Below are 27,939 nucleotides of genomic sequence, written 5' to 3' on the forward strand. Positions count from 1 at the left end.
CCTCGAATGAAGAGAGAAAACCACTCCACCAGCTCAGCGAGTCATCAAGATTAAGGCTGATCCATGCACATACTTCCCAACTAAGCCAACATTTCTACTGGTGTCTGATGAGCTGGAGCCCTGTGTCAGACTGAACAACTCAGCCTTGAGGTAGAGAACGCTAAAGATTTACAACCTTGTGTTGGAATTTTTCATCTTATCCATTTATGGCTTATTGTCTGTGTAACACAAAAATATAACAAACATTTATATTATATGTAACATAAATACAAGCACAAGAATGTTAAAAGTTTGAAGGCAGTAGCCACTCACAGTATAAAGGGTTCACATTATTTCAGAGCCAATTCACACAATCACATATTGGAATTGAAGTGGTGCCAGTTCATTGGGGAAAGGCACCCGCTTTAGACTAAACACACAGCCCTCAACTATAGGGTTTAACACCCATGCATTGTTCAGTGCAATTTAACTGAAAAATGTGAGCCCATCATATCTCAGCCAAGATATCAAAAGCAAGCATCCTTACTCCTGGCCAAGACTGATGTGATATTGGGGGGGGGGGGGGGGGGGGGGGGTTAACAAACCAGGAGCCTGGTCTCCCTGTTTACAAGTCCAAGGTTCATCCTCTTCCTGTGCACTGACTGGCAGCCAGCAAACATCACTGACAGGTTTAAAATGACATTAGTATAGAATACTCAAAGCACTTAATAAGATAAGATAAATGCCAGTCCAGCACACTGAGAAAGGACATCTTGATTCAGTAGAAATTAGGCAAGTATTTTACAAATGGAGTTCTACCAGTTTATACTTTCCACTACTCTCCCTTGACCATCATGACCTCCTCCCACAAACTCATTGCCTCCTCTTCCTCACACCAACAGACACTAAACTCTCCTGCCAACTTAAAAGATCAATATTTCTCATTTACAGTTCCCCATGGACAGGCAGAGGTCTCTGGGTTAAACCATTACCAGCACACCTCTTTGGGCCGACTGGCAGGATGGGTGAGATCTCCCATAACACAAAATAAAGGTCATCAAACTAATGACACGTTAGTCAGTGGTCTGCTGGGGCAGTGTCTGCATCTGCAGGCCCCAGGTTGCCCCGACCTTTGGCTGAAATCCTGACCCTTTGTGACAATCCTTGATTCTCTTCCCAACACTGCCAGATTCATGACCCCATCCCACTGCCTTGAGATCCAACCCTCACTTTGATGAGCCTTAACAGGTTTTTGGTTCCATGTTTTTCAGTACAAAGACCTGTGAAAGGTGTTGGAACATTGTGGACAGACAGCATTTAATGTAATGACAGCCAATTATTAAAATGTTCTAAAAAAAATTAATTTCAAACCAGCAGGCTCATTTTCAGTCACTTACCACCTTTCTGCAACTTACCTCTGTCACACTCTCCTCACACCCAAGCCCTTTAAATCCACATATCCAAGCTCATCACAGGAGATGAGCCTTTTAACCAGCGATCCATTGTCCCATGACATTCATCAAGCCAGTTTGATCCCAGACTGTACAAAATTTAACTTGTGTCCACAGGGAATTCATGCTATAAAGTCATTGTAAACACCCAACATTTCACTTCCTATTAGTGGTTGTCCTGATGCTCAGGCAGATCTCCACAGCTTCAAGTCAGCAAAACACTGAGGCTAGATGGCTGACTCCTGTGTTACGATCATTCGAGTCCCTCTGTGGGCTTCCTGCTTTTTAAAAATATAAGGGAGATGTGCATCAGCCACATCAGTAAACAGAACATTACAGCACAGTACAGGCCCTTCGGCCCACTATGTTGTGCCGACGTTTTATCCTGCTCTAATATCTACCTTACCTAACCCTTCCCTCCAACATAGCCCTCCATTTCTCTAACATCCATGTGGCTAAGAATCTCTTAAATGTCCCTAATGTATCTGCCCCCACAACCTCTGCCGGCAGTGCATTCCATGCACCCACCACTCTCTGTGTAAAAAACTTACCTCTGACATCCCCCTTCCTCCAATCACCATTTTTGCTCTGGGAAGAAGTTTTGACTGTCCACTTGATCTATGCCTCTTATCATCTTGTACACCTCTATCAAGTCACCTCTCTGCCTCCTCTTCAAAAGAGAAAAGCCTAACCCACTCAACCTATCCTCATAAGAGATGCTCTCCAATCCAGGTAGCATCCTGGTAAATCTCCTCTGCACCCTCTCTAAACCTTCCACATCCTTCCTGTAATGAGGCAACCAGAACTGAACACAATACTCCAAATGTGGTCTAACCAGAGTTTTATAGAGCTGCAACATTACCCTGTGGCTCTCGAGCTCAGTATCCCGACTAATGAAGGCCAACACACCGTACGCCTTCTTAACAACCCTATCGACCTGTGTGGCAACCTGGAGGGATCTATGGACATTGACCCCAAGATCCCCCTGTTCCTCCACACTGCTAAGAGTCCTGTAATTAACCTTGTATTTTGCCTTCAAATTTCATCTTCCAAAGTGTACCACTTCACACTTTCTGGGTTGAACTCCATCTGCCACTTCTCAGCCCAGCTCTGCATCCTATCAATGTCCTGTTGTAATCTACAGCAACCTTCTACACTTTCCACAACACCACTAATCTTTGTGTCATCAGCAAACATACATCCCTGCGGAACACCATTGGTCACCGACCTCCAGGCAGAATACACTCCATCTACCACCACCCTCTATGTCTTCTATAGGCGAGTCAATTCTGAATCCACACAGCCAAGTTTCCCTGGATCCATGCCTCCTGACTTCCTGAATAAGCCTTCCATGAGGAACTTTATCAAACACCTTACCGAAATCCATGTACACCACATCCACTGCTCTACCTTCATCAATGTGCTTCGTGACATCCTCAAAGAATTCAATCAGGCTCGTGAGGCACGACCTGCCCCTCAAAGCCATGCTGACTGCCCCTAATCAGTCTATGCTTCTCCAAATGCCCATAAATCCTGCCTCTAAGAATCTTCTCCAGTAATTTGCCCACCACTGAAGTAAGACTCACTGGCCTGTAATTCTCAGGTTTGTCCCTACTCCCTTTCTTGAACAAAGGAACAACATTTGCCACCCTCCAATCATCTGACACTACTCCTGTGGCCAGTGAGGACACAAAGATCATTGTCAAAGGCGCAGCAATCTCCTCCCTCACTTCCCATAATAACCTTGGATATATCCCATCCAGCCCTAGTGACCTATCTATCCCAATGTTTTTCAAAAGTTCCAGCACATCCTCTTTTCCTCACGTCGACATCCCCTAGTGTATCAGCCTGTCATACGCCATCCTCACAAACATCAAACTGGTAAATACTGAAGCAAAGTATTCATTAAGGACCTCCCCTACCTCTTCTGACTCCAGGCACGTTTCCTTTTATTCCTGATTGGTCCTACCCTCACTCTAGTTATTCTCCTATTCTTCACATACAGGTAGAATGCCTTGGGGTTTTCCTTAATCCTACTCGCCAAGACCTTCTCATGCCCCCTTCTAGCTCTCCCTGAAAGGAATAAAGGTCAGTGTTTGAATATTGCTGGTTCACTTGTGCCAATACAGGGTTACTCACGTGACAGGGAGGATGATTATTGACCAGAGGAGCTGGTCGTGTGTTTTCCATTTACTACACAAGTCGTACACTAAGGCCTAGATCCAAGTTTTCGGTCAGTTTCCTCCTGTCCACGATCACAGTGATTTTGGTTTCTCTATCAGCTGTGCCCTGGACCAGGGGAATTTTTCCAAAGTTGAAAGAACAACATGCTTCTGATGCTCCTTACAACTATTCAGAAAGCTTTTGAAAAGCACTCATTGGTGGATTGCCAGAAACAAGCCACGAGCGAGTTGCCCAGCCACGTGAGGGCAGTCGGCCAGACTGTGCAAGGGAAGACCTGGTGAACCAGATGCCTCCTGGCTTTCTGAATGTATTTACTGATTTGAAACGCTGTGGATGCTGGGGTGAGATTTCAGTGCAGGGTTGTAGTTCTCTAGTCCAGAAAGATAAGCAGGTCATTCAGTCCCTCTATAACCTGCTCCTCTATTCATCCAGATAACAGCTGATCTTCCTTTCCAGAGGTATTTTCCCAGAATATCCCCAATTCCCTTACAATCCAGATCTTATCAATCTGTTTTGAATGAATCCAGATCCAAAGATTTACTACCCTCTGCAGGAAGCAATTCCTCATTTTCCATTCAGAATGGTCTTTATTCCGAGACTGTGACCCTTAGCCAGGGAAACATCCTCCCTGCATGGATCCTGTCCAGTGTTGAAGAATTTATAGTGTGCAAGGTCCATTAAGGAAGAGTGACGATAATTAATAGAATTCTTCACAGATATAAAGTGATTAGTTCAAGCTGATACCTAAACCTAAAAAGGAAACTATGAAGGTATAGGAATGAATTGGGTACAACAGATCAGACAGCTTCCTTAAAAGGCATCACAGTGGACTGGCAATGAATGCCCAAACTACAACAGTTGTACAGCATTGCCTGGCATAAAAATATAAAAGGAAAAATCAACCCAGTCATGGCTAACAAACATTTAAGGATGCCACTTGATCCAAAGAGAATAATTTGATTGCCAGGCAAAGCAGCAAACTGGAGGCGTGGGAATAGCCTGGATTCCTATAAAGGAAAACAGAAATGGAGTAAGAAAGCAAAAAGAGAAAAATCATACAGAAGAAAAGTGGACCGTCAAAGCTTCGAAACCAGAGATTAGTGTAGGTTTTCTACAGTCAATGGGAATCAGGGAAATGACAGGACGAAACAAACATTGTGGTTCTGCTCTCACAGAAGAGGAATAATTTCCCAGAAACGTTTGGGAAGCAGGAATCTAACGAAGATGAGGAATTGGAATATTATTGTCACTTGCACCGAGGTACCGTGAAAAACTTGATTTGCATACCATTTCATCACACAGGGTAAAACAATAACAATGCAGAATAATTCATCACAGCTACAGAGGACGTGCAGTGCAGGCAGACAATAAGGTGCAAGGTCACAACAAGGTAGATTGTGAGGTCAAGAGTTCATCTTATCGTACTAGGGAACTGTTCAATAGTCTTATAACAGTGGTAATAGAAGCTGTCCCTGAGCCTGGTGATACGTGCTTTCAGGCTTTTGTATCTTCTGGCCAATGGGAGAGGGGAGAAGAGAGAATGTCTGGGGTGAGTGGGGTTTTTGATTATGCTGGCTGCTTTACTGAGGCAGCAAGAAGTGTAGACAGAGTGCATGGAGTTGAGAGGAACTTGAAGTGAGTATTGGTGAGATAACGGTGCTAGAGACATCATCTTATCGGACATAGGAGGTGGCCATTCGCCACTCTGCATATACAGCACACTAGGTGAGGATCAGACTGGTGAGCCTCACAACTTTCCACGTTATACTGCATCTGCTCGCCTAGGTCCCTCCAAATGCCAGGTAGCAACACTAACTGCTGCACTACTATACAACTTTGAAAAAGGATAAACCCCTGGGCTAGATAATTTGCATTCCAAAATACAAGAGGAGATGTGCATGGAAACAGAAGGCGTTGGTCAGCATTTTCCATAACTCTATAGATTATGGAGGGTGACAAATGTGACCCCACTATTTAAAAAGCGAGAGTAAACAGGAACCTACAGGCACACCAATAGTGGGGAAAATACCAGACCTAATTAAGGAGGATGAGATATCAGGCCACTTGCAAAATATCAAGGATTTGACAGAGGCAACATGGATTTCTGGAAGGAAATTGTGTTTGACAGACTGACTGGAGTTGAGAGCGTAAATAAGGGAGAACCTTGGATTTCCAGAACACCTTTGAGAAGTCCCAGTAAAAAGGTGGTATATAACATTAAAGCAGGTGGTATTGGGAATAATGTAAGGGCACGGACTGAAAATTGGTTGACAGAAAACTGCAGGAATAAATGGGACTTTTTCAAGGTGGCAGTCAGTAACCAGTGGGGTACAGCTGAGATCAGAGTTTGGGCCCCGTTACATATTCATCACAGAACGATTTCAGAGGAGGTTCCTTTGAACATTAACCAATCTCTTGCCCTTTAAAATATTCAGATTTTCTGTTTTGTTCAAAGTGGATGGCCTCACAACTTTCAACATAATACTGCATCAGCTCGCCTGACTCAGCTTGTCCATATCCCCTGAAACCCCTCTACATCCTCCTCCCCACTCACAACCCCACCTAGTGTAGCGTGGACAGTAACACATTTGGTCCCCTCATCCATCGTTGACACAGGTTGTGAATAGGTAGGCCTGAGCACCAATCCCTGCCATACCCCACTAGTCACAGGGCACGGAAACAAGCCCTCCGGCCCAACTCATCCATCCCGACTGTGCTGCCCAGCGAACTGGTCCCCTCTGCCCGTGTTTGGACCACAGTCCTCTGAACATCTTCTATCCATGTACTTATCTGGATGGCTTTTAAACATTGCTAATGTGCCCACCTCAACCACTGTTTCTGGCAGCTCGTTCCAAATACGCACCACCCTTTGCGTGAAGCTGCCTCTGCTGTCCCTTTTAAATCTCTCGTCTCTGATCTTAAACCTTTGCCCTGTTTTTAGCACCCTTCCCTGGGAAAAAGACTACGTACTTTCACCCTGTCTATGCCCCTCATGATCTTATATACCTCCATCAGGTCACCCCTCAATCTCCTATGTTCCAGGGAATAAAATCCTAGCATATGTTGTGAATAGGTGGTTCTGAGCACTGGTCCCCGCTGCACCCCATTAGTCACAGTGTGACAACCTGAAGATTGGTGCATTTTACTTGGCCTTCTGTCTGATCCATAGCAATGCATTACACACAATTCCACATGCTCTAACCTTGCTAACCAACCTGCTGTGTGGGACCTTATCAAATGCTTTTTGAAAACCCAAGTACACTTCATCCACTGATCCCCCCTTATCTGCTGCAGTAGCTGATTCTACTCAACCCTGTTGTTATTCCCAAGATGTCCTGGCATTACTTCCTTACAGATTCCCATATTCAAGGCAGGCCTGCTTGTTTTCTCTCTCCTTTCTTAAATAGTGGGGTCACATTTTCTCACCTCCACTGCATTGAACAATTCCAGGATCTAGACAGCTTCGAGAGATGATCACTGGAGTGGTTCACTATAGCCACTGTTTTCAAAATTCTGGGACTTGGATTGTTGAGTCCTTGGGATTATCAGCCCTTAGCCCAGTCATACATGATATCACCATTCCCTCATGCCACATGCTTCTCATTTCAGTGCTAAACATCCAATCCCTTACTCAACACTCCCCGTTCTAAACTCTCCAACTACAGGAAACAGTCTTGTAACATTTGCCTTATTAAACCCTCAGAAAATCTTGTACCTTTCCATTAGATCACCTCTCCCTTCTGAGTTCAGACCAATCTCCTTGCCAGGCATCAATCTATTCTATGCATCCAATTGTCAAGGGAATTATGCACTAGTACCCAAGATATCTGCCATCTGCAGCACACCGTGCACATTCCAACCAATCGTGCTGGAGCTTCTCTACACAGAAGCTTTAGAAAGGAGGCTCACTGGAAAATTCAGCCTCGATTTTAGCTGAACTTTTGATCAAGGTTTTGGTATAAGAACTCAGAATCACGTCACCTTCCTCTCACTGAGGATCTCATCTGTCGACTTTGATCGGATGCGACTGAAGTGCAGAGACGACAGCTCCATGGGCTTCTGAAACCGGAAAGAACAGCAAGAGTGAGGCGGACACCAGGGATTCAAAACCTTTCCCATCTTCCTAAGAGAACGGAGGATGTGCAGAGAATGACCAACTCCCATTAACGTCCAGTCCTCCAGAGCCCCTGTATTCCCCAGACTCCACCCTCTACAATCCCCAGAATTCTGCTTCCCCTCACTCCTCCACAGCACCTTCACTGCCCCGTGCAATGTACACAGCTCAGAATGGGCAACTATTGGTTACAGTGTGCACCAACATCAGGAATGTGCCCTCCCCCAAAGCACAGACATGAGGACATCTCTGCAGACCGCACCATCTGGACCCTGGTCCCTGTGTGCACTTGGTGCCTGCCACCCAGATTTGGATCCTCAGTCCACAGCAAGTTTCCCAGGTCCTCTCTGCTTTCAATGATCAAGGAACTGCCTGACGAAAGGCACCAAGCTCAGTCTCTCACCACAGATGCTGTCTGATCTGCTGGCATTTCTAGTGTCTGCAGCGTTTTGTTACTGTGCTCCTTTCTCTTCCCAATTCCTCTCCCCATGAACGAAACAATTTGCAACCAACAATCTGCACTGTGGGCTTGAGGCTCACCTGATCCAGGTTCTCCTTCCCCTGCTCCCTTGGGTGTTCACAGCTCGGAGTCACCACATCAGGCATCAGGATTCTGCTCTTTCTCTCTGTCACATAGTGACCGCCTAAAACTTTACGCTGCAGAAATAAAGTCTCAGTAGGTTTAGAACATTGCTTCAGTCTCTCTAGAGCATTCAACAGGTACACACAGCACTGGGGAAATCCTGGTCTTCACAGAGTAGGTGACTGGACAGGGTCAGCTGAAAATCCACCTGTGTCCAGTCACCAAGTCCCTGAGGACTCGTGCAATCCAGCCATCCTCTGCTCCAAGTGCACAAGGACAAGGGTTTCTCAGAAATTGGTTCACAAATTGTGGCATCACAGACAAGGTCAGCATTTGTCCTAATTGCCCTTGAGAAGGTTGGGGGTGAGTGTCCTACTTTAACCACTGGAGGAGATACTCTGGTGAAGGTGCTCCCACAGTGATATCTGAGAGGACAGCCAGAATTTAAACCTAGCAACAAAAGGAACAATGCTCCATTTCCAAGTCAGGAAAGTCCGTGATTTGGAGAAGCTGTAGGTGGTGGTATTGTGCCTGAAGCTCTTGGTCTTGGTGGAAGAGGCTGTAGGTTTGGCAGTGGCACTGGAGTAGCCCAGGTGAGTAAATGACAATGCAGTCTGTAGAAAGTACACACTACAGCCATTCTGCACTGGTGGTAGAGGGAGTGAACGTTTAGGGTGGGCAGGGGAGGGGAGAAATGCCAAGCAAGCAGGCTGCTTTCCCTGGACAGTCCTATGGTTCTCAAAAATTATTAGAGCAAGTGGAGAGTACTCCATCATGGTCCTAACATAGATGGCTGAAAGGCTTTGGGGAGTCACGTGGTGAGTCACTTGCTACACAATGCTAGTCTGATCTACTCTTGTAACTACAGTGCGTGCACGTCAGGTCCAGTTAAGTTTCTAGTGACCTCACCCACAGAAGCCCAGGATGACAGTAACACTGAATATCAAGAGGATGTGGTAAACTTCCCCTTTGTTGAAGATGGTCAATTCCAGAGACTTGAGGTGCAAACGATATTTGCTACTGACCAGCCATGGTTGAACAGTCGCCCAATCTCTGGAACTCACCTCTTCTCTGCAAACACAGAAGGGGAATGGCCCCTCAAACCTGCTCTACATCTTAGTAACATCTTAGCCAAGTCTCGCCTTCAATTGCACGTTTCTGCCTGGTCCCAATATCCCCCCATTTGCCAAACATCCAAAGATCTATTGATCTCAGCTCTTATAGAATTAACAACTGGGCACGATGGCAACAAAAACACTGAAGATTTGCAATCCTCAGTCATTCCGCCTGCCCTCGAAGCAGTAAACCAGTCATTTATTCTGCCAGCCTTCAGTCAGTCATTTAGACATTCAATTTATTCACTCCATCAGTTATTCACATTTGGACTAAGACTGCATTGACTGAGTGGCTGAGAGATCCTGGTCAGGCACGGTAGAGTAGCGGTTAACATAACGCTTTACAGCGCCAGCGACCCGGGTTCAAATCCGGCCGCTGTCTGTAAGGAGTTTGTACATGCTCCCCATGTCTACATGGGTTTCCTCCGGTTTCCTCCCACATTCCAAAGACGTACGGGTTAGGAAGTTGTGGGCATGCTATGTTGGCGCTGGAAGCGTGGCGACGCTTGCGGGCTGCCCCCAGAACACTGCGCAAAAGATGCATTTCATTGTGTGTTTCTATATACATGTGACTAATAAAGGTATCTTATCAAACCCACTACCCCAGTGGTAGACACCACTGCTTGTTAGCATGGACAACATCTTCTGTCACTTAGCAATGACTGAGTGCAAGCTGATGGTGGGGTCATGGGTTGGATTTGATTTGCCCTGGCTTTTGTGGACATAACTGGCCAACCTTCCTAATGGAGGGTGTGTCCAGCTGAAGCCCACCTTGTCTGCACATGATCCATGCAGCTTACCACGCCAGTCACAGTCGACTCTTGCCCCTTCCACATTAAAGCTCTCGTCTTGTGTGCGGATTGCTCTGCTCTCACACTTTAACCCACAGTTTGAGTGTAGCCTTGTGCTCCTCTTACCTTAATAAGGCCTCCAAATGACCGGGAGCGCACATGTTTCTTGGTTCTGGGCAAAGCAAATCCTTCAGGAGTTCCAAAAACCGAGCTTTTATTAAACTGCAGGAGGCGGTAAACAGTCTGGTGTAAACAGGGACATCGTGGAACCCAAAGAACATCACAGTGAGCAGCACGACTTGCAGCTGAGGCTCTGAGACCCAGTCACCAGATGGTAGCTGAGACATTCTAGAGTCACAGATTTGTACAGCTCAGAAACAGGCCCTTCAGCCCACCACATGCATGCTGACCCTTTTGCCCATCTACACTAATCCCCATTTGCCTGCATTAGGACCGTGCCCTTCTAATTAATCCTGGCCTGTTTGAGTGCCTGTCTAACAGGTTCAGAGGCTTATGAAGGCAAGCATACCATATGCTTTCTCCACCATCCTATCTACCTGTGTTGCCATTTTCTTGGGAAGTATAGACCTGAACCAATATTCACCAACATTCCTTAGCACCCTACCATTTACTGTACACATCAGATCCCTATTTGACTTCCCAAAACACAGCAGCTTACAACTGGCAGAATTAAATTCCATCTGCCAATGCTCCACCCAACTTTTCAACTGATCTACAGTATATCCTGCTGTAGACTCAAACAACCCTCCTTGCTATCCACAACACCAACTTTCGCAATCTGTGCGCTCAGGGTGCTGGGATCAGAGAGCTGACCTGTGGATAGAGTACTCTAAAGTATGACTTCTTTGCCCTCCAACTCTCCAAAGCCCAGTATTATTATTCACACGGACAAAATAACAATGGGTTTCCCCAGAGCAGCAGCTGCGAGTTGTGTCACAGCAGAGTATGTCTCAATGTAGGACCCAGTGAAGACTCGGGCTGAGGTAGTTAACACCTAGGAAGCAGACTGGAACATTCATGTCTATTAACACAGTGGTTTCAGTGGGCCTTGCATTCCAAAGCAGCAATAAAATGACTAAAACATTTCCTGGTGTCCCCACGTGTTGACTGCTAGCACTGTGTCAGGGAAGTTGTAGCAAAGCTCCCTGCAGCATTTCAAGTATAAATACACCAATGTGTTTGCTCAAATACTCAACTCAAAGCCAGTCTCAACACCACCCTCATAATCAACACAGAACCATGTTCAAGAACCAAGGCAGTTTCATTTCTCTAGTTCCTCGACAAAAATCTGTGTATGGTCAAATAGTTAAAGCAGCAGTAGTTAACACTGAATGAAGCCCAGCACCCTACCGATGTGTACCCTCCCGTCACAACAGGTCAACAATTTGGAAGAGCCAGAGCAGTAATGGAATCAAAGGAGGCGCAACACCTGTCCCTCCACCTTCTCCCTCACCACCAATTCACAGACCACCTGCACTCTGTCTGTAATGGCCACCCCGAGCTCCCAGTTGTATGCCGTTTAAACTCCCCTTCCCATTCCCACACCGGCCTTCTCCACTGCCAGGGGGAGGGCCAACACAGACTAGAGGAACAGAACCTCATGTCCCACCTGGGCGGTCTACAACCCAATGAATGAACATTGAAGTCTCCGATTTCAGTTAACCCTCACCTCGTGTTCCCCTCTCTCTCCTTCCAATCCACCTCTGCTCCTCTCACTTTTGTTCCCCTTCCCACACCCCCTCCAGCCCCCATCACTCATTTTCATCCCACTCCTGGTTCCATCCACCTACCACCCATTTTATCCACTGGATCCCCTCTGGCAACTGGTTCCAACAGCCACTCACCTCTCCCCTAACGGTTCCCATAATCACCATTGTCACTATCAGAGTCCAGCACCAGCGGCTATCTCCAGCCTTCACCCTCCCTACCCATCATCCCTCCTCAGGCCACCTATCACCCCTCCCCTTTATATCCCTCTCCACTCTCAGTCTAGTGCAGGGTCTCACCCTGAAATGTCAACAATTCCTTCCCCTCCCTCGGGTCCCTCCAGCAGATTGTTGCTCCAGTCCTGAACCTCCCTCTGTCCTACCTGTCTCACGAGTTTCTTCTTTTTGGCAGAATCAGGCATGTTGCTGACGTGCTTAAATAGTTCCCTCAGAGCCTCCTCCGTCCGCTGCTGCGTTTCTTCATGTCTCCTGACCGACTGCAGCCGGCTCCGCTTCACACCCTTCACAGAGAGCAAGTCTGGGCAGTCTGGAACTGGCAACAAATCCAGGTCATCCTGAACAGAGAGGGTAGCACACAAAACACATGACTCAGCTTCTCAGTCACTCACAGACCCCTCACGGCTTTCAGCCGCTCTACTTCCTGAGCATTGCTGGAGCCACTCTCCTCCAGGCAGACATGGGCTGATAGATAAATCTCTGTGTAGATGAATAATGACTTCAGACCACATAGGAAGGATGCGAGTGCACTGGAGGGTGCAGGGGAGATTCACCAGCTGCTGCATGGGATGGATTTTTGCTTATGGGGAGGGAATGTTTAGGCCAAGTTTTCTGTGGAGCAGAGGAGGCTGAGGGGTGTACAAAGTTATAACAAACACAAAATTACAGGGATCAGAGATAGTAGGAAGCATTTCTCCATAGCAGGTGTCTAAAACTAAAAGGCAAAGATTTAGGGTGAGGGGTAAAAGGTTTAGAGGGGATCTGAAAAATAATTTTTCCACCAGTGGGGGCTTGGAATCTGGAACAAACTGCCTGAGGGATGCAGAGACCCTGACAACATAAGTATCTATACAAGCACTTGAATCACCAAGGCATAGAAGGCTACACAGTGCTGGTTGATGAAATTAGTATAGATGGATACTTGATGGTTGGCATGGACATGATGGGCTGAAGGGCCTGTTACCGTGCTGCACAACTATGACATGGTATCTCACAGCATCAGATCAAACACCCCTCCTGAATTCCACCTACTGGCCTCCAGGTGATGAAGTATTAAACCTCCGTGTTGAGCAACGTGTGGAAGAACCTAGGGCACAAGATGGGCTCTGGATGGAGGGTCTTCAAACGTCTGTCATCAGCGAGCAAGGTGGCCAAACTCAGAGCGGAACTGGAGCAATGGTGAGAGAACTAATGAGAGATAATCTACCGACTACCGGTGCATCTGTTCATGACAATATCAGTAGGAGTCACCACTGCACGGTCCTTATGGACTTAAGCCCCGTCTTCACACAAAGATCTTCATCTGTCCTGTGTGGCACTGCCACGTGAATAATGGGGTGGATTCTGAAGAGACCTGGCTGCTCCAAACAGCACATCCATGGGGTACTGTGGACCATCTGCAGCGATAGAGGTGTATAGCACCATAATCTATAAACACACAGCCCACATATCCCTGACTGTACTGTTACAACCAAGCCAGGGAACCAACCCCGGTTCAATGAGCAGTGCAGAACACAGAGCTGGGGAGCACCACATGTACCCGAACATGAGGCGCAGGATAAACCTACCTGTGTGCCAAACTGCAAAAATGGTCCACAGCAGGCAGGGCTGAATAATCCCACAACCAAGAGACATATCAAAGCTCTGCAGTCCTGCCACATCCAGTTGTGAATGGCGATGGACAATTAAGCAGCTAATTGGAAGAAAAATGGTACAGCCCTGCACAAGTGCCAAAGACAATGAAATAATATTTGGCCAGAGGAGTAAAGGTTTTAGAACCACACAACAACCTGGCAGTAGTGCTGAAGACTCCAGGATTAGCCATGCCTCAAGTGTTTGTACAGTTACAACACTGGCATCTACCTAATAAAGTGAAAAGTTGCCCTATACCTCTAGACATTGACACCAGATCGAGTTCAATTTCCAGCCCATCCGAGTGTCATAAGTGATGGGTTGTAAACAATGTTGTCATGTCACCAATATCCCATTTGGTTTGGGTTTTGCCAGAACCACTAGGCTCCAAACCTCTTCACAGAGTCAGTCTAAACGATGACCATGTTGCTGAATCCCAGAGGTGCGATAAGAACGACTGCCCTCAATATTGGGCCAGCATTTCGCCCAGTGTGAAAGCAAGGAGCTCTGGTAAAACTGAGGATATACAGGGGAAATTTTCCACTGGCACAGGTCACACCTCATACAAAGATGCAGTTGTTGGAGGTCAATCAGTACAACCCCATCTGAGTAACATTTGCACAATGCTGGTGCCATGTAATATAATCTCCAACAGGAGGGCATCTAAACAACTCTCCTTGAGATTCAAGGGCATCACATCAATGGTTAATGGTTGTGTTGTGGTTAAATCACTGGAACAGCAGCCAAGACCCAAAGACACGAGTTCAAATCCCCTTATGACAGGTGAGGAATTTCAATTCAAACAATTAAACAAACCTGGAATTTTAACCAAAAAAGCTGGTCTCAGTAACAGCAGCCATGAAAGTACTAGATTGTTGCAAAAGCCCATCTGTCTCACTCAAGAAAGAGAGTAGGGATAACACTGGGAATTACAGACCAGCAAGTCTTACTTCAGTGGTGGGCAAATTACTGGAGAAGATTCTTAACAGACAGGACTTATGGACATTTGGAGAAGCATAGGCTGACTAGGGATGGTCAGCATGGCTTTGTGAGGGGCAGGTCGTGCCTCACGAGCCTGATTGAATTCTTTGAGGATGTGACAAAGCACATTGATGAAGGTAGAGCAGTGGATGTGGTGTATATGGATTTTAGTAAGGCGTTTGATAAGGTTCCTTATGAAAAGCTCATTCAGAAAGTCAGGAGGAATGGGACCCAGGGAAACTTGGCTGTGTGGATTCAGAATTGGCTCACCCATAGAAGACAGAGGATGGTGGTAGATGGAGCGTATTCTGACTGGAGGTCGGTGACCAATGGTGTTCTGCAGGGATCTGTTCTGGGACCCCTGCTCTTTAATGTGATTTTTATAAATGACTTTGATGAGGATGTGGAAGGGTGGGTTAGTAAGTTTGCTGATGACACAAAGATTGGTGGTGTTGTGGATAGTGTAGAAGGTTGCTGTAGATTACAACAGGATAGGATGCAGAGCTAGGCTGAGAAGTGGCAGATGGAGTTTAACCTGGAAAAGTGTGAAGTGATACACTTCAGGAGATCGAATTTGAAGGCAGAATACAAGGTTAATTATAGGACTCTTAGCAGTGTGGAGGAACAGAGGGATCTTGGGGTCCACGTCCATAGATCCCTCAAGATTGTCGTGCAGGTTGATAGGGTTGTTAAGAAGGTATATGGTGTGTTGGCCTTCATTAGTCGAGGTATTGAGTTCAAGAGCTGCCAGGTAATATTGCAGCTCCTTAAAACTCTGGTTAGACCACACTTGGAGTATTGTGTTCAGTTCTGGTCCCCTCATTATAGGAAGGATCTGGAAGCTTTAGAAAGGGTGCAGAGGAGATTTACCAGGATGCTGCCTGGATTGGAGAGCACGTCTTATGAGGATAGGTTGAGCAAGCTAGGGCTTTTCCCTTTGGAGCGGAGGATGAGAGGTGACTTGATAGAGGTGTACAAGATGATAAGGGGCATAGATCGAGTGGACAGTCAGAGACTTTTTCCCAGGGCAAAAATGGCTAACACGAGGGGGCATTATTTTAAGGTGATTGGAGGAAGATATAAGGGGGATGTCAGGGGTAAGTCTTTTTCTTTTTACACAGAGAGTGGTGGGTGCGTGGAACGCACTGCTGGCAGAGGTGGTGGAGACAGATACTTTAGGGACATTTAAGAGATTTTTAGATAGCCACATGATTGATAGAAAAATGGAGGGCTATGTGGGAGGGAAGGATTAGATGGATCTCAGAGCAGGATAAAATTTTGGCACAACATTGTGGGCTGAAGGGCCTGTACTGTGCTGTTACGTTCTATGTTCATGTCCATCAGGGAAGGGAGTGTGAAACTCAAACAACCACAGATGCTGGAAAAATCTGAAATAAAAATTGGAAAATATTGGGAACACTTAGCAGGTCGGGCAAGTCAGTGGAATGGGAAACAGAGTTAATATTTCAGGTTAGAGACCCTTCGTCAGAACTGGGAAAAGGAAAAAAATTATTTTTAAACCAGAGAGAAGTTGGGAGGTGGGATGGATAGGACAAACGGAATATCTCTGATAGTTGAGGCCAGGACTGCCATGGGCATAAGTGTTGGGGATCACCCAATGGATTAATGGGGCAGTTAGAGAGAGAAAACAAACTGTGTAAAACGTAAAGTGCAGGACTGGGGGATATGCCCCACAGATCAGGCAGTGTATGAGGAAAGGTGGATTTACAGCAAAGTGGCCAGATCTTATACAGAGAGAGGAAGTCAATTACCTAAAGCTGCACAAGTCAAAAATGAATCCGGAGGCTGCAATGTGCCCAGACAGAAAATAACGTGCTGTTCTTCATGGAGGGAAATATTCCATCCTCACCTCATCCAGCCGATACAAATGTAGCTCAAACAAAGAGTGAGAAGCGTCACACAGTTCAGGACAAATGCACCCAATGATTGGCACCCCCATTCACCACACCAAGCCTTCACTCCCTCCATGGGTCCAAAATTCACTGCGGCAACTGACAACAAATCTTTAAAAGCATCTCCAAACCCACTACTTTACAACACAGGACAAGGGCAGCATTTGCTTGGAAATGCACCCTGAGAGATCTCCTCCAAGCAAACGTTACTTTTACTTGGAAATTCACTGCTCTTCTTTCTTCAACAGCACTGTGAGAGTACCTTCATCAGAAAGACAGCAGTGCTTCAGAAGGAAAGGTCACTTTAACCTTCCCTTGTCAGCAGTATCCACACCCCAACAAATAAAACACAACCATAATTCTAGCAGCTCAGGCAGCATCTGTGGAGATAAACAGATTTAACTTCTCAACTTTCATCAGAAGCTGAAACATCAGCTGCATGGTTGCTGCCTGACCTGTTGAGAATATCGGCATTGTGTGGGTTTTTTCAGTTCCAGTACCATGGTGAACAACTTTGTAAAGCCACAAATCCCATTAGGAGTTTCCTAACTGCAACAAGGACCCAGCAACCATGGTCTGCTTTGAGCTCAGTGTGCCCAGCTCCTACCCTGCCAACAGCCTTGAGATAAGCTTTGTGTGGTCTCTGTTCCTTTGACATGATAATTTTACCTTGGAAACAGCAGTTTTTGATCCTGTGAACTGTAGCCTGGCAAGTTCTCGAATGTATGCTGGTGCCTACAAAGACAAACAGGAATGTGTGCAAATGTTTAAATTCCTTAACACTTGTAATGATAAATAGTATCTGAACCAAAAGTTCCTTTGGAATTTGAATATCACAGTACTAACAGCTTCACTTTCTAATCTGAAACCTGGTTACCTTTTAGCATGTGGTGTTGTTAACTAGGTGGTGTTGTAAACCCACCCCAGACATCGAGACCCTCTTACAAGGTTTGCAGCTTCTCAGCATCCTAGTATTCCAAGATTTTCTCGTCAGATTCACTTGTGTAGAAACTTCACTGAACACGTCAGGCAGTGACATGACAGCATCGTTTTGTCAGTGCCTTCTCAGTTTCCACTGCAGCAATGCCCCATCACTGGGAACACCAATTACCCAGTCTCCCCTCACAGCACCTCCTAACCTGCTCCTAGCCTCAGTCACCAGTTCACTCACTCCTGGTGTGAAACAAGTTAGTTCAGGCAGGTTCAGTGCTGCCAGGTATTACAGATGTACCAAACTGACAGACACAGTTAATTCAATAATCAGTTAATTCAAGTTTGTGACTCACATACAGACCCAGCTTCCTTAATTCTGCAACATGTTGTATTTCCTTACCCGAAAAAGCTTCTGAGAATGTTTAATTAAAAATGCCACTCCATTATTTAGCTTGGTGATGTTCTCCTGGAGGTCAGCGGCAACCATCTATTAGGATCAGAAAAAGGTCAAGAGAATCAGGAGAAAAAGAGAAATAAAACTGAAGATCAGAGACAACAAAATCAGTAGGAAACCTTTGCCCAAAACCTTCAAATATTGAAATTCTGCACTGAACACAGGTGAGTTAGCTGAACGTTTCAGAATGTTGCCGTTAAACAGAACATAAAGAACATCCTGTTTGGGAGTATCAACAAAATGTTTAAATTCAACCACCTTGGAGGATACCTGTTTTATTTTGAGAAACCTTTAGATGTTGTTCATCAAGAGACACATGTCTAAATATGTGTGCTCGGTATTAAAAATGAAGTTATAAAATGGAGCACAGAGAGTGGGTAGGGGACGGCAGACATTAAGTATCAAGGCATGTAAAGCATTGAGAAGTCGTTAACAGAGTGACACAAAATACTGAGGACACAAAGACCACTTACATTCCTGGGCCAGAGAATGTGTGGGGCGAACATTAGTGCCAAGTTCAAGGCAGACATCTTGTTCTTATCCTGTTGTTTGGCCGTGTGGTACAACAAGTCCAACAGAAGCTTCAACAAGTTTCGACTGGCTAAGGGCAGTAACAGGAAGAGCAGCTGGAGAGCCTCAATTCGACGGTCCTTGTCAGGGACGGCTTTTTTCCCCTTTGTATCAAATACCATTAGACCTAATGACAAGAGAACCAGAGAAGGTAATAACAAATCGACATCCAAAAAAATTCCCCAACAGCCTGCTGGAGGAATTCAGTGGGTTGAGAGGAATTGTTGACATTTCAGGTTGAGACCCTACATCAGGACTAGGGGAGGGGAGGTGTGAAATGGAGGGAATGGTGAGAAAGCAGCCAGTAGGTGATCAGTGGACTGAGAAGGGCTTACGGGCAAAAGGAGCCAGGTAGGGAATGGGGAGGGTGGAGTTGGGAGAGAGAGGCAGGTGGTTGATAGTTAGAGGCAGAGAAAAAAAAAAGGGCAGATAGAGAGGGGAGGGGGGAGGGGAGAGTGAAGGTGGAGACAGTTAGGAGGATTATAAACAGGAACATAAAGGTTACCGCAAAGGTAACCCACTGAGTTCTTCCAACAGATTCTTGCTCCAGATTCCAACGTTTGCAGTCTCATGTCTAATTTCCAGACTGAAAGAATAAAAAGCTGTAACTGGAGCCGTCGCCAATGTACAGCCTACTGCTCCCTGTATCTGGAGTTGCATCAATTCAGATAAAAACCTTCTATTTTGTTTTTTTAAACCAATTTCTCAGCTCAGATCCTAGTTGGAGATATGGTCTTATGCTTGAATGCACAGACACTGGTTCTCACTACACATTACCCGCACTATCAGTTTGCCCTTAAAATTTCCACATTCCCCTTCAGTAAAACTTACACCCTGCTAGTTATCTACAACACTGGTTAATCAATTCACTAGGACACTGGTTACAGCAAACAATGAGGTAAGACGTGTTGGCCTTTAATACTACTTGTTCACTGCTTAATATCATTGCAATTTGAAGTCATTGGTGAGGCTGCACTTGGAGTACTGTGTAGTTTTGGTTTCCTTATTATTGAAAAGACATGGTGAAATGAAAGAGTGCAGAAAAGGTTAATGAAGGTGTTGCCAGGACTAGAAGGCCTGAGTTATAGGGAGAGGTCGGCCAGGCTAGGTCTTTGTTCCTTGGAACGTAGGAGAATGGGGGAAAGCTTGTAGAAATGTTTAAAATTATGAGAGGCATGGATAAAATAGATGGTAACAGTCTTTCCTCAGGGTAGGGAGTCCAAAACTAGGAGGCATAGGTTTAGTGTGAGCGGGAAAAGATTTAAAAGGGACCCAAGGGGCAACTTTTTCACAGAGGGTGGTGAGTATGTGGAACGAGCTGCCAGAGGAAGTGGGTGAGGCAGGTACAATAGTGTCATTTAAGAAGCACCTGGATAGGTACATGGAGGGGCAGGGTTTGAACGCAGGAAATTGGGACTAGCTGGGTCGGCACCATGGTCAACATGGACTGGTTGGGCAAAAGGGCCTGTGTCCCTGCTGTATTGCTCTATGAGTCTCTATGAATTTAACAGTAAAACATTTTTTAAAAAAATAATTCCCTTGTTACCTACAGTATACAATCCACGGCTCCCAGTAACTGCCACTCACACACAGTGCTCCTGCAACTGTACCTGCTATTTTGAGATGAGCATTGTAATGCCTATGACTGAGAAGTGGTTCTGGAAGTTCCCCAAGGAACATTTTCAGCAGAGTTGCTACATCATTTGGATGAAATTCTCCAGAATCCAGGTCTATGTCTGCTCCACTGTTTAAAGCTTCCTTCAGGAACTGCTGTCGCACAATATTTCCAGGAACACGAAACAGGCCCTCTACATGGAGATCTGTGGACAGAAGAGGGAAATAGAAGCTGCATAAAAGGCTGATTGGGAAATGAAGCAACAGTTAAAACAGAATAGGGTTTACCTACAGAGCTTTCAGAATCGTGGGTAAAACACAGTTGTTTCACTTTTTTTATATGGTTAATTGTTATTTAATAGCAGTGTAATGAAAGGACTGGAGTACGAGAGGTTAGCATTAAGCCTTTTCCAATTATAACAATTGTTACAGAAAAGTGAGAAGCTAAAACCAATTTGTGAACAGAATGATATCATGATATTGTATTGTCAAACTAGTAAAACTGTGTAGTTGATTAAATCCAGCCTGTGAACTAGGGAAGAGGCACGAACACAGGACTAGATATTGCAATGGGAACGTGCCAAGAGAAGGAGGCAAAGGAGCAAGAGGACCATGGCAAACACAGGAGAGCGCTGATGCTGTGACAGAAGATAAAAATGGAAAGGTGATGGACAGGGAGAGCGACGATGAAGGTGGGGAGGAAAGGACGGACAGGGTTGGGGGGTGGGGGGTGGGTGTGAACACTGTACTACTGTGAACTGACGTCCTTGCACTTACTTTTGTAAAGATATTCAATGAGCTGATAAACCTGAGCGATCCCTTCTTCTGTCAGTGGAGCTCCAAATACAACTCCCTTTTCTGAAAGTAAAAACACTGAATAGTTTACTGAACCACCATGTGGTGACCAAACATGGGTAACACTGACCCCAGTAAGTCAAGCTCTGTCTGTCCTTCATACCACACACCCAAATGCAGAACTGCTCTTAATGAGGCAGTAACCCAGGTTTGGAACCAGAGGGTATGATGTCTGGACCAGAACTTGCAGACAGCATCAAAACAAGGCGAAATATACAAGTACCCCTGTGCCTGGCCACGCACGCAGCCTGCGCACCGGGTCAACGAGCGAGGCAGATGACAAAGGAATCAGAATTTTCCTGCAGCCTTTTCATGGACCCACAGGACATGGGCATCACTGATAAGATCAGCACTTACTGTCCATTCAAAGGTAGTGGTGAGTGGCTATCTGAAACCACCTCCGTACTGCTGAGGGACTCCAGGAGTTGGACCCAGTAACAAGGGAGCTGGAATGTATTTCTAAGTCAGAATGGTGTGCAACGCACTAATGCAGGAAGGTGTTGGTGACAAGGGAGGAGTGCTCCACACCTTCCTCCCTACATCCGTGACTCTCTGGTGCCTGGTCCTGACCAGTCTCACCTTCACGGATGTCTCATTCCTCTACACATTACAGATGCTGATTCTCTGTTCTCGTTCACATTACCTCTGGACCCATCGTTTGTTTCTTGCCCCCATTACACCATCTTTCGCTTTGGTTAGTGCAGGAAAAGGCACTGAGGTAAAAGATCAACCTTGATCTTACTGAGTGGCAGAGAAGGAACAAGGAGCTCACTCCTGCTTCCATGCATTAGGGTTAATGCCTCATTTAATCTGTCCTCACTTATCATCCTTTTTGTATCTTCCACCCCTCCCCCCTCAGCACTTTTAGAATTTGTCAACCTTACTCTTCTAGTTCTCTCGAGAGATCATTGACCTGAAATGTTAACTCTCCACTGACAGTATCTGAGCACTGAGTACTAGCAATACTCTCCTGCAGTTTTCCAGCAATTTTGGGACCAAATTTACTAAATGTGTATGTGTGGTCCATGAGACGTGGTCTCCAGATATTCCAAAGGACTGTTTTTTATTCATTCAAGGGAATGTAGGCTTCGCAGGCTGAGCCAGCATTTAATTGCCCTTGAGAAGTTGGTGGTGAGCTGCCTTCTTGAACCGCTGCAGTCCTTGAGATCTGGGTATATCCACAATGCTGTTAGGGACAGAGTTCCAGGACTTTGAGCCAGTGACGGCGATATATTTCCCATCAGTGGAGTGAGTGCATCGTTGTGGATGGGGTGCCTATCAAGTTGGCTGCTATGTCCTGTACGATGTTGAGCTTCTTGAGTATTGTTGAAGCTGCACTCATCCAGGCAAGTGGAGAGTGTTCCCTCACACTCCTGACCTGAGCCTTGTAGAAGGTGGACAGGCTTCAGGGAGTTAGGAGGTGAGTTACTTGGTGCAGGATTCCCAGCATCTGACCTACTCTGTAGCCACATTGTGTATGTGGCTACTCCAGTTCAGTTTCTGGTCAATGGGGATTCAGTGATGGTAATGCCACTGAATGTCAGGGGGTGATAGGTTGTTGGATATCATCACTGTCTGGCACTTGGGTGGCACAAATCTTACACCATCTATCAGTCCAAGCCTCCATATGTTCAGATCTTGCTGCATTTGGTTACTGATTACAATGCTAGTGTTAGAGAGTAATAGAGTGCAGAAACAGGCCCATCGACCCAACTGGTCCATGCTGACCACAGCATCCTCCCTGCTAGTCCCAGTTGCCCGCGTTCGTCCAATAACCCTCCAAGCCCCTCCCCTTCAGGTACCTATCTAAATGGTATTGGTTTATTATTGTCACTTGTACCGAGGTACAGTGAAAAACTTGTCTTGCACACCGATCGTACAGATCAATTCATTGCACAGTGCAGTTACGTTGAGTTAGTACAGAGTGCATTGAGGTAGTACAGGTAAAACTAACAGTACAGTGTAAAGTGTCACAGCTACAGAGGAAGTGCAGTGCAGGTAGAAAATAAGGTGCAAGGTCACAACAAGGTAGATTGTGACGTCAGAGTCCATCTTATCGTATAAGGGAACTGTTCAATAGTCTTATCACAGTGAGATAGGTGCTGTCTTCTTAAATGTTGCAATTGTACCTGCCTCAACCACTTCCTCTGGCAGCTCGTTCCAGGTGATCACTACTCTCTGTGTAAAGAACTTACCTCTCTTTTAAATTTCACCCCTCCTATCTTGTATCTGTGCCCTCTAGTTTTGGACTCCCCAACTCCCCAACCCTGGGGAAAAGACTGACTGTCCACCTTATCCATACCCCTCATGATTTTATAAACTTCTATGAGGTCGTCCCTCATTCTCCTACACTCCAAGGATTAAAGATCCAGCGTGGCCAACATCTCCCTATAACTCAGGCCCTCTAGTCCAGGCAGCATCCTCGTAAATCTCTTCTGCACCCTCTCCAGCTTTGGTCAACCTACATCAGGCAAGGGCCAGGGAAACTCTATCCTTGCTCTGAGAAGGGGCAAGAGCAGAGGTGCAGGAAATGCCAGATTAGATCTAGTATTAGGTAATGAACCAGGTCAGGTGAGAGATCTCTCACTGGGTGAGCATTTGGGGGACAGTGACCACCGCTCCCTAACCTTTAGCACTGTCACGGACAAGGATAGGAGCAAAGAGGATAGGAAAATATTTAATTGGGGAAAGGCAAATTATGAGGCTAGAACTTGCGAATGTAAACTGGGATGACATTTTTGAAGGGAAATGTACTATGGAGATGTGGTCGTTGTTCAGGGATCTCCTGCAGGATGTTAGGGATAAATTTGTCCCGGTGAGGCAGAGGAAGAATGGCAGGGTGAAAGAACCGTGGGTGACAAGAGAGGTGGAACAACTAGTTAGGAGGAAGAAGGCAGCATACATAAGGTGTAGGCAGCGAGGATCAGCAGGGTCTCTTGAGTAATATAGGGTAGCAAGGAAGGAACTTAAGAAGGGGCTGAGGAGAGAAAGAAGGGGACACGAAAAGGCCTTGGTGAGTAGGGTTAAGGAAAACCCCAAGGCATTTTTCACTTATGTGAAGAGCAGAAGGATGACGAGAGTAAAGGTCAGACCGATTAGGGATGAAGGTGGGAAGATGTGCCTGGAAGCTGTGTAAGTGGGTGAGGTCCTCAACGAATACTTCTCTTCAGTATTCACCAAGGAGAGGGGGCTTGATGATGCTGAGGACAGTGTTGGTAAGGGTAATGTTCTAGAGCATGTTGATATCAAGAGAGAGTATGTGTTGGAGCTGTTAGAAAATATTAGGACAGATAAGTCCCCGGGACCTAACGGAATATTCCCCAGGCTGCTCCGCGAGGGAGGAGATTGCTGAGCCTTTGGCTAGGATCTTTGAGTCCTCGTTGTCCACGGGAATGGTACTGGAGGATTGGAGGGTGGCAAATGTTGTCCCCTTATTCCAAAAAGGTAGTAGGGATAGTCCAGGGATTTATAGACCAGTGAGCCTTATGTTTGTGGTGGGCAAGCTGTTGGAAAGAGAGATAGGATCTATGGGCATTTGGAGAATCATGGTCTGATCAGGGACAGCCAGCATGGATTTGTGAAGTGCAGACCACGTCTCACAAGTCTGATAGTGTACTTTGAGGAGGTGACCAGACAGATTGATGGGGGGTAGTGCAGTAGGTGTGGTCTACATGGATTTTAGAAAGGCATTTGACAAGGTTCCACATGGTAGGCTTCTTCAGAAGGTCAATGGGCATGGGATCCAGGGAAGCTTGGCTGTGTGGATTCAGAATTAGCTTGCCTGCAGAAAGCAGAGGGTTATGGTGGAGGGCGTGCATTCAGATTGGAGGGCTGTGACTAGCAGTGTCCCACAAGGATCAGTTCTGGGACCTCTGCTTTACGTGATTTTTATTAATGACTTGGATGGGGGGGGGGGGGGGGGGAAGAAGGGTGGGTTAGCAAGTTTGCAGACAACACAAAGGTTGGTGGTGTTGTGGATAGTGTCGAGGATTGCCGAAGATTGCAGAGGGACATTGATCGGATGCAGAGCTGGGCTGAGAAGTGGCAGATGGAGTTCAATCTGGAGAAGTGTGAGGTGGTACACTTTGGAAGGACAAACTCCAAGGCAGAGTACAAAGTTAATGGCAGGATTCTGGGTAGTGTAGAGGAGCAGAGGGATCTGGGGGTTCATATCCACAGATCACTGAAAGTTGCCACACAGGTGGACAGGGTAGTTAAGAAGGTTTATAAGATGTTAGTTTTCATAAATTAAGGGATCAAGTTTAAGAGCCGCAAGGTAATGATACAGCTCTATACAACTCTGGTTAGACCACACTTAGAGTACTGTGTCCAGTTCTGGTCGCCTCATTATAGGAAGGATGTGGAAGCGTTGGAGAGGGTGCAGAGGAGATTTACCAGGATGCTGCCTGGTTTAGAGAGTATGCATTATGAGGAGAGACTGAGGGAGCTGGGGCTTTACTCTTTGGAGAGGAGGATGAGGAGAGACATGATAGAGGTGTACAGAATATTAAGAGGAATAGATAGAGTGGACAGCCAGCGTCTCTTTACCAGGGTACCAATGCTCAATACAAGAGGGCATGGCTTTAAAGTAATGGGTGGGAAGTTCAAGGGAGATATCAGAGGAAGGTTTTTTACCCAGAGAGTAGTTGGGGCATGGAATGCGCTGCCTGGGGTGGTGGTGGAGACAGGAACTTTGATCAAATTCAAGAGTTGCTAGATAAGCATATGGAGGAATTTAAAATAGAGGGATATGTGGGAGGAAGGGGTTAGATAGTCTTAGGCGAGGTTTAAAGGTCGGCACAACATTGTGAGCCAATGGGCCTGTATTGTGCTGTACTGTTCTATGTTCAAAATGGGCAACACGTGTTTGAGGACCCTATCAACTATGCTAGAGGGAAAAGATGTCAGAGACACCTACGTGGAAAGTCAAGTCTGTCGCCTTGTAATGGATGTTTTCACTAACCTATGCCCCAAGATGGAGACCAAGAGATCCAGATAGAGAAGGGTCAGAGGTGGGCCCCATGAAGATGAATTCCTTTGCATCCTCATGTGGTCTCAGCTACACTGGATCAGCTGAATGCTTTGCAGAGTACCTTCATTCAGTCTGTGAGGTAACCCTGAGCTTTCTGTTGCCTGTCACTTTAATTCCCCATCCCACTCCGACTTTTCTGTTTTATGGCTTCTTACAGTGATTCAACAAGTGAACACACCTCCTCTTCCATCTGGGTAAGGTGCGGCCTTTGTGACTCAATATCAAATTCAACAATTTCAGGTAACTCACTTTCTCTTGTACCAGAACAGGCCAGTTCTGTTGCAAGTTTCTCCAGCTGTAATATTAACTCATTAATGTAATACTTCTGTGGACACCATCTGATCTTATGGGCCCTTACCTTTTGGATATGCTCCCAAGGACCTTACTGAAGTTCACACAAACTATATCAACTGCAATACCTGATCAACATACTTAGTCATCTCTTCGAAAAACTTAAATTGTTGTTCTAGATCCAATCCTGTTCTGGTGCAGACACAGGGCAGCACAGGTATAGGTGAAATCAATCCTGTTTCTCAACCCTTGCTAATGGGATGGGTTTCTGCAACTTGTACAAATGACATGAACAAAAATTATTGCCAGAGTGCAGGCTACTAATGAATCCATCCGTGCTGTGAGAGTAACAAACAATCTGGTGGACCTCTAATTAAGTAGCTGCCACTGACCTTTGCGTTTCAGGAAGTTGAAAGAGCGGAAGAAACTGGCGTTGACAGGTAACTTGGGTTCCTCATCACCAATGAGCTGTGCAAATTCTGTGCCAGGCAGGTCAATGAGACGGGTCAGATTGCTCACAACTAGCTCCAGAAAGACTTCTGGCTTCTCATGACGAAGTTTTTCCACAAAGAAATTGGGGTCAAAGATGATGGGCTTACTGTGAGGCGAAGGTTCAGTGCTGATCACAATATTACAGGTGGTGTCCCTGCCACAAAGAGATGAATTGTTTTCGTCACTGAAGCCACGTGGTGACTGCAAGTGCTGAGTTCAGCAACAGTAGTATTATTGGGAGAGGGCTCCAAGGTGGGAAAAAGCATGGCAGAGTGAGGGGCATGAAGAATGTGACCCTGGGGCAGGGTCACTCTCTGGTCCCAGTCCTGAGCTATGCTGCTGCCCATCCCACCTCTCCCATCGCCCACTCACAGACCTGCCCCCAGTTGCAGGCCATCACTGCACCCCCTCCCTTGGTGCATAGAACTACCCTTCCCCTCTTCCTACCCCCTCCATCCTGCATGTCCCTTCTGCAGCCCAGACCTCCCCCTTCCCGATGTATCATTTACCCCTTACCCCCTCTTCCCATCTACTCCCCAACCTGTTCCTCTCTCAACCAGTCTACCCCCTCCCCTCCACACCCTTACTCCCTCCCCACGCCCACCTGTTCCCCTCCCTCCACACCCCTACCCCCTCCACCCTCCTATCCCCTCCCCATCCCTCCCCCTCCCTCCACACCCCTACCCCCTCCACCCTCCTATCCCCTCCCCATCCCTCCAGTTCCCCTCCCTCCACACCCCTACCCCCTCACCCCCATTCCCTCAGGTGTCCCCCCGTCTCCGGCCCCCCACCTCCCCCGTCTCCTCCCCCCCTCCCCCCTCACCCCCTCACCCCCACCTCCCCCGTCTCCTCCCCCCCTCACCCCCTCACCCCCTCACCCCCTCACCCCCACCTCACCAGTCTCCCCCCCTCACCCCGGATCCTCCATCTTGAGCCCGCCGAGCAGCCGTTGACTTCGCTCCGCTCCTATTGGTGCGTTTGAAACCCGCGC

At 46.5% G+C, this 27,939-nt stretch overlaps 1 protein-coding gene across 1 annotated transcript; it reads right to left on the reverse strand.

Annotated features, from left to right (window-relative positions):
- Positions 1–114: 114 nt before the first annotated feature.
- Positions 115–27,901, reverse strand: arhgap19 (Rho GTPase activating protein 19). The gene is made up of 12 exons (XM_052026940.1): positions 27,863–27,901; positions 26,849–27,102; positions 21,056–21,136; positions 20,275–20,484; positions 18,568–18,791; positions 18,041–18,127; positions 17,377–17,442; positions 12,328–12,519; positions 10,344–10,439; positions 8,269–8,385; positions 7,596–7,673; positions 115–1,708 (listed from the first exon to the last, which is right to left on the reverse strand). Exons 1-12 carry the CDS (start codon positions 27,874–27,876, stop codon positions 1,658–1,660), a joined length of 1,470 nt encoding a protein of 489 aa, XP_051882900.1. The 5' UTR covers positions 27,877–27,901; the 3' UTR covers positions 115–1,657.
- Between the last annotated feature and the right edge of the window lie 38 nt (positions 27,902–27,939).

Source organism: Pristis pectinata, chromosome 12, assembly GCF_009764475.1.
Source record: "Pristis pectinata isolate sPriPec2 chromosome 12, sPriPec2.1.pri, whole genome shotgun sequence".
NCBI lineage: Eukaryota > Metazoa > Chordata > Chondrichthyes > Rhinopristiformes > Pristidae > Pristis > Pristis pectinata.

Coding starts and splice junctions, on each gene's coding strand:
- arhgap19 (XM_052026940.1), bottom strand. Junction 18,128..18,567: donor ACATTCTCTGGCCCAGGAAT/GTAAGTGGTCTT, acceptor TGATCCTAATAG/ATGGTTGCCGCTGACCTCCA. Junction 17,443..18,040: donor ATTCTCAGAAGCTTTTTCGG/GTAAGGAAATAC, acceptor TTGTCTTTGTAG/GCACCAGCATACATTCGAGA.